The sequence below is a fragment of the Danio aesculapii genome, chromosome 9 (genome assembly GCF_903798145.1).
Source record: "Danio aesculapii chromosome 9, fDanAes4.1, whole genome shotgun sequence".
Lineage (NCBI taxonomy): Eukaryota > Metazoa > Chordata > Actinopteri > Cypriniformes > Danionidae > Danio > Danio aesculapii.
Genome location: NC_079443.1, coordinates 19,826,087 through 19,837,569, shown reverse-complemented (window position 1 = coordinate 19,837,569; position 11,483 = coordinate 19,826,087). Strand labels below are relative to the sequence as shown.

Genomic DNA, 11,483 nt, shown 5'->3' with positions numbered 1-11,483 from the left:
CTTCTTCAGCATCTTGAAAATTATACTAGCTATCTGTAACTAGCCTACTGTAGTCTACCGAGTAATGTAACTGTAGTGGCCACTGGGTGGAGCTCGTCTCGTGTTTATTTCAGGCAGGGATGGGGGCGTGTCTTTACTGTATATGAGTCAGGAAGCTCGTCCTTTACCGAACTTCACACACCAGCTACAAGATATCTTAAGATTTCTACCTGTTTTTTTCACGGTAAGGTGTTCTTTCTGCTATATTGGCAACAATATCAGGTGTTAATAATGTCAGAGTCAGATTATTTATTTGTGTAACACATTATATTACAAAGTTAATTTAATAGAAGTGCATAAAGCCTGAATTTTGAGTAAATATTGGAAAAGTAAAATGTCCAGGTGTTTACTGGGATTATATCGATAAATATAGAGCATTAACTGTAATAGTTACAATATTCAACGTTATTTACTGTAGTTTTGTCTTGTCTTCTGTCTTTTCTCTTCATGTTCAGACACTGACAGCATCATGACAGTGTTTGGAAACTGTACTGTGGTGTTTGATGTGAAGAATGTGCCCTTTAAAGAAAAGCAGAAGCTGAAATCAGCTCTTCTGGAGAATGGAGGAAACATCTCCTATATCATCACCAAAGAGGTTCATTTTCTCATGTTCTATGATTAATTATTTTATTTCTTCTAATAATCAATAGAGCAGTTACACAGAGCTAATAATCATAGAGATATAGATCAGCTATTTCAAATTAGACATTTGATGTTTGGCCTGGGCTTGTTTAAAGCAGTTTTTTCAGCAGGGTCCTGTGAGCTCCTAAAACAAGAATACAGAAGTTGTACTACTAATCCTTTTAAAAGCAATAAAATCATTGAATATACTTCCTGACTCTTGTGTACTTAGTAACTGTCCAGCTGTCATGTGTCTGCTGACTTGTTTTATTTTCTCCAGTGCTCTTTTGTGGTCACCAGCAGTGTAAATGACCTGAGCAGCAACCGGCAGCGCAGCATCCAGAAGCTCCAGATCCCGGTGGTTGGGACGCAGTATGTGTGGAGCTGTCTGGATGAAGGACATCTTCTGCCTTTGAGGGATCATAATTTGGCCACACAGCTGTCATATCCTGGCTCTAAATCCCTCCCTTGTCCCGGTAAAAATTCATAAACATTTACATTTACAGTTTAGCATTGTCAAACATTTGTGTTTAAGTCATAGAAGGTCAAACGATTTCAAGAGTCAAACAGAAATTCATTTTCTTCTGGTTTTATTTGTGGAAGTGTTTTGTTGTGTTTATGTTGATCTTGTGTGTATTTTGTGACTCTGTAAAAATAATGTTTTTCTTCATTAAGGGGTTTTAGTGTCAACTCAGACACTAGAAGAACAGAAGTTCAAAGGTCATTCTGAAGACCAAACTGACGTTAAGATCCCTAAGAAAGGTGGAAGTTTCAGGTTTGCTCTTGTTTTCATGTCAATCTCAGTTCCTGAGTATTAGTCAAACGTTTATTTTTCCAGTTGTTTTAAATCTGATTCTGTCGCTTTAGTTATGAAAGTTTATCTGAATACGTCTTTTCATTTACCCCCTAGAGTGTACAAAGAAGGTGACAGTGATCTGCCTGAATTTCCCTCATATTTTCATGTGGCCAAGTATTCAGTTTTTAAGAGGGTGAGAACATTCATAGTGCAGAAACATCAACAGTGGACAAAATAAAATAAAAAGTCAAATAAAGGCATTCCTGAAGCGATAGCTTTCTCAGAGCAGTCACAATCATTGATTATGTTGCAGGTCAAACCCAAGACTTTGTCTGTTTTGGAGCTGCAGAGTGTCAATGGACGAGCAGGCCAGCAGTATTGTGTGCTGTGTTCAGTGTTGTGTGAAGCTGAGGTTTGGTCTTGAAAGTTGTTTATTATTGTAAAGAGTTCCTATTTCAGTCTGATTGTACTGTAGGAACTGAATCTTGTGCTCTTGTGCTGATGGACTCTCTCTCACTATAGACTGCAGTGGTCCAGGACAAGCTTGTTTTCTGTGAGATGTCTGAAGATGCTGTGGAAGCTTATCTGATGCTGATGAAGGACATGGAGACTCAGGGATTCACAAAGACACACACACTTCCTGCTGAGGTTGAGCGCTTGGCATCTTACAGCCTGCAGCAGGTAAACACAAACATCTATTTTAATGTGTGTGATTTCTGTATTAAATGTGTCTAATATGTGTGAAATATGTGTGTGTGTGACTGATTGATTGACAGCTTCTGCTGGAGGAGAGGCTGAACTGCAGCACATTATCAAAGGAAGTTGGTGTGTTCGTGGAGCTGATTTGGACTGAAGCTCTCGGTTCTCTTAATAACATCCTGACAGTCCCCGTGTCCAGAATCAGCCTCAATGATGTGAGCATGAGCTTATATACTCACACACCGTGAATGTTAGGTTTGTTTACTACAGTGTGTTTAAGGTCTCTGTGTTGTTGCAGGTGAGCAGGGTGGAAGGATTGTTACTGCAGGCACAAAAGACTCAGAACGAGGATGAAGCCAAAGCCCTGCTAGAGGAGGTCAACACACTCCTGCCCCTCAGAATGATCGACCCTCCGTCCAAACACAAGCTTGTGTCTCAGAAACTAGACCTTTGTCAGGTAATGTGTAAACCAACATAGTATTACATTTGTTTTTCTACATTAGGGTCATTAAGACTTTGGTATTACAATATACTGCTCATGACAATAAAGTCATTTACTGGGGTATTTCATCACGAGGCTGTTGTTGAACAATAAAGACATTTTCCTGTGGTCTCCAGCTGATCAGAGATATTGTGAATGTTAGTGAAGCCACTCTGGGAAGCCCGTCGCCATCGTCTCTGGGAAAGTATCGAGCTCTGAGGTGCAGCATTGACTTTGTTCCTCCAGAAAACCCTGAGTTTCATGCAGTTTCTAAACTGCTTCAGGACAGGTAAACTGGACTGTGACGATGATGTTCATTCATGTTGGATATTTGAATACTTTTTGGTGTTTAAAGAGGTGATTTGACATTGCTAAACAGATCATTAATTTGTATTTGGTGTAATGAAATGTATTTATGTTTCTTTGCGTATTTTTTTGCGACGTTTTTTGACAAACTGATGTAGATTTGTGGGAGCATGTTTGATTGAGGAGTTTTAGTTTAAATTATTTATAAAAAGTATTTTCTTTGTGTTTGAGACATTACTCTTTGAGATTTCCTGGATTTTATACGTGAACAGCTCACAACAACAAGGGAAACAGCCCATTCAATGAAAATGTTATAATTGTTTCCACAACAGGCCTGTTCAGATTCAGCGGATTCTGCGTGTCAGCAGAGGGGTGGAGCTTCAGATGTTTAGGGAGGAGTTAGGCAACATTAAACCCCTCCTCCACTCCACTAGTCCCAGTAGTTTGGTTGGAATACTGTCACGGTAAGAGCAAATCCACCTTATTCTCAATGTGGAAGGAAATATGGAAAATATGAGACTAAATATGGATCATCATCAGACTGCTTTTATAGAGAGACGTTCTTTGCTTATTTGTGACCTAAAGTGTGCGTCTTTGTTGGGAATCAACATGTTGGTCATTATTGAAATGAGCTGCTGTGTTCTTTCATTCGTGTATTCCTGCTAAACTTTCTGTATTTTTATAAGATTTGCCATATTTAATAAATGTGGCCTTTAGTGTCTTTATCTGTATTTTTATGACTCTTTAAGCAAATGTTAAACTGTTATTTGTGATACATTTGATTTGTTAATAAGCTGATGTAATTAAATATTATACGTTTTTATTACATGTTCTGTGTAGAGGTCTGCTGCTGCCCATGGTTGGAGTGAAACTGCATGGAATTGAGCGGACGGATATCGGGAATCTTGGAGGAGGAATCTACTTCAGTGACTCTCTAAAGTCAGTGGCCTTGTGCATTTCTCATTCTTTTAATTTAACACTTAACAAGTGCAGATGTATCCAGTCATTAAAATTCTTCTATTGTTAAAGGACCAGTGTGAAATACTCCAAGCCCAGTGTAACTGACGGCACTCGGCTGCTGTTGGTGTGTGAAGTGGCGTTGGGTCGGTGCAAAGACCTGCTGAAGAAAGATGCCAGTTTGACTTGTGCTCCTGACGGCTTCCACAGCGTACATGGAGTCTGCCGCTCACACATCAGATTCTCTGAGTTTGAGGTGCTTTCCTTCGTCATCTTCTGTATACTTAACACTCTGCTTGTGTTTTGGGGATCTAATGTGACCTTTGGGTTTGTGTTTTGGCTTATATTGGACAGGACGATGAGTTTGTGGTGTTTAACACAGAGCAGATCAGACTGAAGTATGTGGTGCAGTTCACTCTGGAGGAGGACGAGTTAAAAGACTTCCAGCCTCAAATCAGTACCTTTGTGGACCTCTCAGACGCACCGACTGACGTCTGTAAGTTTGGAGCAACATGCAGTGAATACTGGAGGATATGCTGTGATTTGTGCTGTAGAGTTCATCAGTGTTTTGTGTTCATTTGTGTGACTTTAGTGTCCAGTGATGACAGTGAGGGTTTTAAGTCCACTAAGAATCCTCTGGAGAAGATGAATGCAGGTTTGCTGGACAGCAGTGGTCAGAAACTTCCTCTACAGGCTGTCAATGTGAAGTGCAAACTGATGGATCTTCTGTGTCAGGTGTGTAACTACAGCCATGGCAGAAGAAGTAAAAGAAAATGAAGATTCTAGATGGCAACAATAACATTTGAAAAACATTTTTACACTTGTTTTTCTAATCACTGAAGTGGACAAAATTTCAGCAGAGATCAAATGCCGTTATATTATCCCGTAGGTAGTGCAGTGATGTACAGTATATTGACCAGTTCAAACTACACTCTTATAATGCTGTATGGTAATTGCTTTATACTTTAATATGCATCTACATAGGAGATAAAGTCATGTCATGTTATACTGTAGACAAGCTGTGGCTCCTCCAAACCAAATGACCTCAAAATCCTGTAGCCAAACCTTTTGGTCGTAACCTAAAACTTTAACTGTGAGCCTCTTTCTCTGCTCTGTCACCAGGTCATCATTTTTCAGACCTACACAAACCAGAGTGCTGTTCCCATTGAAGCAAAGTTTGTCTTTCCACTGGAGGAGACGGCAGCAGTGTGTGGATTTGAAGCCTTTATCAATGGAAAACACGTCATTGGAAAGGTGCAAATCATTTACAGCTTGTCATGTTCAGCCTCTGATATTTAAAGCTATTTTCTGTTCATTTTACATGTTTCTTTGTCCTGTAGGTAAAGGAAAAAGAGCAGGCCCGTAAGGAGTACAAGCAAGCTATAGAGAAAGGTCATGGAGCCTACCTGATGGACCAGGATGCACCTGTGAGCTCCTGAACATCATTTCCTACAGATGAGCTAATCATAATAATAACTGCTGTGTGGCTGAAATGAACAGGAATGTTTGTCTAAGGTCATGTGTTTATGTGATCAGGATGTGTTTACTATCAGCGTGGGGAATCTTCCTCCTGGAGCCTCAGTTTTGATCAAGGTGACGTTCATCACTGAGCTGGTGGTGAGATCGGGCTCTATAGTCTTCTCACTGTCTGGCAGCGTGGCACCATGGCAAGAGAGCGCCGCCCTTAACCAGACAACTCAGGTTGGTCTTTCGCTGCTGACATTGAAAACATGTTTTGCCCGCTGTTCATTTCAGTGTTCTGACTGAGAGTTGTGTTGTATTTCAGACAACTGTTGAAAAGATTGGCCTGTCGGAGTCAAAGGGGTGAGAGTCTCAAATGCTGGAAGTTCACTGAAGATTAAACTGCTGTGGAGAAACAAGAGAAAAGTGAAATATTTAATGTCACAAACCACATGATGTTTCTTTAATGTTTTGTTTATTCTTCAGGGAGTTTTCTCTGTCTATGTCCATTGAAATGCCTTATGAGATCATCAACTTAAACTGTTCACACCGCATCAAAACCAAGGTTATTAACGTTGTTCAATTTTCACTGAAATAAAGTAGCAGATTCAGGTATGAACATTATGAACAGCACTAATGTCTTCCCTGTTCAGATGACAGACTGTAAGGCCGTGATCAGCTCGTTACCAGGACAGACTCTTGGACCTGACGGGTTACAGGTGTCCTTCAGTCTTTCTAATATCCACATGCCCAGGATGTGGGTCGAGAACCATCCAGATAAAGACAGTCAGGTGACGAAATGATCAGCCACATTTGTAATGTTTGTTTATATCTTCACCCAATCTTGCTGAACATCATAAAGCAATCTAATCAAAATATGAGTATAAGTACTGTATGTAATGTAGGACATAAGTAATGTATAAGTATAAATTGCATCCTTCTGATCCCTGCAGGCCTGCATGCTGGTGTTTTATCCAGACTTCAAGTCAAGCGGTTTGTCTCTTTCTGGAGGATCGTCCAGTGTGAGCGATGTGGTCATTCTGCTGGACTCCTCCAAGTCTATGCAGGGAGAAGCCATGCTGAACGCCCGCAGGATTGCCCTTCAAGTGCTCAAATCTCTGGACCGCTCACTGAAGATCAACATCATCTCTTTCAGCACTGGTTAGTGCTCACTGAAAGCATCTGATATTCTCTCACTGATCATCATGTCAACATTTTCAGTTCATTATTAATCTGTGATTTATCTGAGAGATCATGTGTGCATGACAGTATATCCCAGTTAACAATTCTAATGTGTGTGTTTGAACAGATTACAAGGAAGCTTTTCCTGCACCGGTGCCCTTAAATGAGGCGTCTGAAGCAGCCAGGAAGTTTATTATGGTGAGTAAAGTTTAATGAGAGTCAGAGTTGACTGTGATTGTGTGTATTAGTGTATTTGTCCTGTCTTCAGTCGTGTAGCGGCGCTGGTGGCAGCACTGATCTGTGGCGTCCTCTCCGGAGCCTAAGCCTGCTGCCGCCCTGTCGGGGCATGAGGAACGTCCTGCTGCTGTCTGATGGACACGTTCAGAACCAGCCTGTGACCTTACAGCTGGTCAGAGAAAACTCCTGCCACACGCGCCTCTTCACCTGTGGACTTAGGTCTGCCTTTAAACAAATCTCTTAGTGTTTCTCTTCCTCTGACACTGAGTTCCTGAAGCTAGAGTTTGCTTGTGTTTGTCTTTGTCTAGCTTGACCGCTAATCGTCATATGCTCAGAGCTTTGGCTCAGGCAGGTGGAGGAACATATGAGTTTTTTGACACAAAGATGAAACACACTTGGGCAGAAAAGGTGATTTATGCTGTTGTTTTTGTTAACTTTATCTCTTCATTGTTTCTGAGGCTGGAGCTGAACAGATTTGCTGGTGGTTTCAGGTGCGCGCTCAGGTTCAGCGTATGGAATCTCCAGGCTGCAAATCAGTGGCAGTGAAGTGGCAGCAGTTTAATCCCAGAGCGCCTCCTCCTGTTCAAGCTCCCTCACAGCTTCATGCCCTCTTCAGTGACTGGCACACTCTCGTATACGGCTTTGTGCCGCACTGCACTCAGGTGGACATGCTTTACTGATGCTGATGTTCTGTAGATACTAATGAATAATAACACGATATCTGCTGAGATTTGGCCATCACTGCAACATTTTAGTATTTAATATTTTAATATTTCTTCAGTATTGCAGTTTGAGTTGGTGAGTTTAATTTAAAATGGTCAATGCACTGGTTTAAAACTCTGAATCAACAGTTAGCAAAATCCCTGGAGGACTGTACATCTATTACTGTAAATGTACTAATACAGTATATAATATAGTGTCATGAGTGAAAATGCATATAATTGTTAATTAACAGAAAATGTAGAAAATATTTAGACAATATTTATCAACTACAGTTATAAAAAAATCTTGTGAAATAATTGATATTGGTAACTTTAATAAGAAAGCTGTAAAAGATATTTAGATGAATAAATAATAATTAAATGTTGCAATAATAATAATAATACAGTAATTTATATGCAGCTGATTTCCTGTTTATAGTTTATAATTGTGTAGTAATTCTTCTTTAAGGCCACATTGTTTGGTGATTTGAGTGGGCAGGAGATCGAAACAATGGTTTCCACCACAGAACTACAGAAGACGAAGGGAACTGTAAGTGAACATCTGAAATAATTCATATAATCTGAAACCTCATCAAATGTTTTTTAAGTGTTTTGAGGATTTGTGTGTGTTTGCAGTTCCTTCACAAGTTAACAGCAAGAGCGATCATCAGAGACTATGAAGATGGCATTCTAGGCGACAGTGAGGCAGAACATGAGGTACAATATTTGGCTGCATGTTCCTGTTCTAATATAACCAACAAACTTAATTTGCTGTCTTTATTGCCTATCAGGAGAAGAAAGCAGAGCTGAAGTCCTTCATCATTGAGCTCAGTAAAGAGTTCTCCATCTTGTCTCAGTTTACAAGCTTTGTCGCCATCGAAGAGCGGGTACAGTATGATAACTGCTAACTAAGAGTGTTTAGGTCACACACACGCACACTTATACACCTGTATATGGCCAGAACATTTACTCTTATACTGACATGGATTTGTTGTAGGTAGGTTAATATTCAAATATAATAGTTTACACATAAACAATATAATATTAATAATAAAGAAATAGTAACCATCTGGGCAGACAGGTCGTCACTTGCCCTTACAAAACGTCAGAATTTTTCTAATAAAATGTTGTGAATTAATTACAGTGCATATAGTTTACCCCTTTTTAAAGATTTAATATTAATATAATGGTTCTTCTGAGTGTGCCAGTTTAGGTTCAGTTCAAAACACAATTCAGATTTGTTTATTATAATGAGTTATAAAGTGTCATTTTGGGGGCTTGTACACAGCTCGCTGTTTTAGGGGTGGGTTGCTTCACATGAAAATTAGTTTGACTTCCCGCCCAACGTTACAAGAGGGTGGAGCCAAGAGCTGCCCCGCTCTGTGTTTGCAACAGACAGGCAGACAGAGAGAAGCAACATGAGTGAGAGGACAAGCATTCAGTCGTACATGTACGACTCGTACACAGACCAAGCAGAGAGTACAAAATCATTTGTTTCTTTGTATAGTTTTACAGCCAACTGTGTGTTAGTTTAAAGTGCCGAGCTTGTACATCAAGACTAATAACCACACACACTGAATTAACTTTGACAGAGGCAAAGAGCCGCGACACGGCACACTCAGACACGCACATTGGAATGTTATTTAAAATGAAACTATTCAGATCGTGCTCTGTGGCACGGCAGAAACATGAAGTGTCCCGAATTGTGGCTGGGTGCTGCGGAAAGCCGCCGACTTGAAGCTGTTGTGTGTACCCTAAAAAATACCTATGTTTAGAATTCTGAACTGCATGGCACTGCCATGAAAATTAATGTCCTCGTTTGCTCTTTGCAGGAGCCGAATGAGCTTGATACTGGATTCACAGATATCCCTAAACTCATATCAGAGGAGGGTGTGGACATTCTGCCGTATATGGACTGGAGTGAAGCTGCTGGTGCTGAAGATGATGAATGGGTAACAACATAAAGAGTCGTGTGGTTTAACAATCACAGCTGTTTCATTTGTTTTTTAGCTTCTCTGTGTCCACAGCAATAATTTGAATACATTTGTTTTTCAGATGAATTCAGAGGAAGCAATGGATTATGTTTGTGAAAGATCTGATTCAGAGGAAACGCGCAGTCGCTGCTCAACGTCTTCTGGTGTTGATCTTTCTTCTTTCTATTCTTGTTCGAATGTTTGTGTTAAAAAAGGGCGTCCCCTTGCTTCTGATTTTTCTCTTTCTTCACCTACCATACCGTGGCACGACTTAATGGAAGAGCTCAGTCTTGAAATCTCTGATTTTCGGGAAACGTCACTGGATCTTTTCTCCATGGCAAACAGGCCTCCTCCTCCTCCTCCTCCTGCTGCTGCTTTAGGAGCTGCTTCATGTATTCAATCCTTGGTTAATCTTCATGCTGTCAATTTGTCTGGAAGACACTTCATGAGAAGCAGTTGTCCTCCTCCTCCTGCCAGCCAGATTGCCTCAGCAGATCACCATCCTCATTTTGCAAGACAAGATTCACCTGTGATTAATTATTCGGTAAAGAAAAGAAAAAAATCTAAAGGATTTCGCCCATTGAAACAATTAAAAACACAGCAGAGGATCTTGGATCGGCCAGTCATGACAGAAGAATTAGGCAGACCTGACACTGCAGTGCCTTGGAATGAGCTGTTTGAGCTTCAGCACGAGGTGTTTACTCATCATTTAATGCACTCGATTATATATAAAATGAAAATGTGTAATCAAGGGAATGTGACTCTATTGCTTGTGTTTGGATACAGGATGGATACTGGGAGTGCACTGGCAGGATGAGCAGATTTTTCAGCCTTGACGTCGACTTTTTTGCCAACGTCTTCCTTAAGGAGAAAGGCATCCAATCTTTAGGTAAAATATCTTTTACTGCCTGTTGCTGTTTTGTTTCTTGACTGTCTACTGAAATTTTAAGAGCCAGTTATTATCAGCCTCGTGAAACTGAGGAACAGAAAAAAACACATGTGTGCCGTTACTTTATGATACTGTAGGGCGTACTAGATTGAGAAAGTGCTTTTGAATATAAAGCTCAACATATTTAAAACTATAATGTGCTTGTTATAAACAGTCAGGTCTATGTGTGTGTAACCCTTGAGATGTTTGTGTGTCAGGTGTGACGGCTCATGCTGATATTTTGAGGCTGCTGGCGACTCTGCTGGTGCTTCAGCTGATCCGGGTGAAGAAGCTGGCGGTGGGACGGCTGCTGGAGTCTCTCCTCCGGCTCAAAGAGTCCCAGGAGCCCAGGTACCAGCACACATCCTCATAGGGAGTCACTCCAGTATCTGCGCATCAATGACTTTCTGCTCTTCTCCATTCAGACCGATGTACTGGGAGGCGGTGAAGAGGGCCGTCGACTGGGCCTGCCAGACAGATAGACAGTATCCGTGTGTGTGCAGCAGGCTGGAGATCGGCAGGGATTGGGAATCATCCACACGTCTGCTACTAGGCTGTGATTCTCCACACCCGTATTCCCCTCTCAAACCTGTTCTGGAGAGACGGATGGGTTTTTCAGTCGTGTAGAAACTGGACACACAGTTTTTTTACAGTTGAAATTTACTGTTGCTGCTTTATTTACTGCAAAACAATTATCTTTATCACCTTAAAGTGTTTCAAAGATATATCTGTACACTTTTTGGACAGGAGTGATATGACTGAGTTTCATTGCATCAGATAAAGACTGCGTCTTTTTAAAGCTTTGATTGATTTATGCAGAGATTTGTTTCATGTATTAGTGATTTCTTCTGAATTTCAATATAACGTATTAGACAAACCAAAGATTCCATCACTGAAACTAGGATCATGTTTTATCATTTAAAATATATCCAAATGTTGTTTTGTTGACAAGTGTGCTTGTGTGTTTTTCTCCTGTGCTGTTTTAGCTCGGGGGTTCATTAAATATGTTTCTTCAGTAAACATTATATCAAACACCTACACACTCTCTTGGTAATTTCTTCTTCAGCATCTTGAAAATTATACTAGCTATCTGTAACTAGCC

General features: G+C 40.5%; 1 protein-coding gene across 1 annotated transcript; it reads left to right on the top strand.

The window, feature by feature from the left end:
- The first annotated feature begins 97 nt into the window (after positions 1–97).
- LOC130234844 (protein mono-ADP-ribosyltransferase PARP4-like) lies at positions 98–11,419 on the top strand. The gene is made up of 34 exons (XM_056465162.1): positions 98–223; positions 495–634; positions 941–1,136; positions 1,336–1,435; positions 1,571–1,649; positions 1,770–1,868; positions 1,979–2,137; positions 2,233–2,370; positions 2,454–2,612; positions 2,774–2,925; positions 3,275–3,406; positions 3,783–3,881; positions 3,972–4,155; positions 4,254–4,395; positions 4,492–4,634; positions 5,022–5,153; positions 5,240–5,326; positions 5,436–5,600; positions 5,686–5,723; positions 5,847–5,925; positions 6,014–6,151; positions 6,314–6,521; positions 6,670–6,740; positions 6,811–6,998; positions 7,088–7,187; positions 7,271–7,441; positions 7,950–8,030; positions 8,117–8,197; positions 8,272–8,367; positions 9,313–9,432; positions 9,536–10,147; positions 10,240–10,342; positions 10,600–10,732; positions 10,807–11,419. The coding sequence occupies exons 2-34, from the start codon at positions 509–511 to the stop codon at positions 11,006–11,008; spliced, it is 4,713 nt and encodes a 1,570-aa protein (XP_056321137.1). The 5' UTR covers positions 98–223; positions 495–508; the 3' UTR covers positions 11,009–11,419.
- Positions 11,420–11,483: the final 64 nt, after the last annotated feature.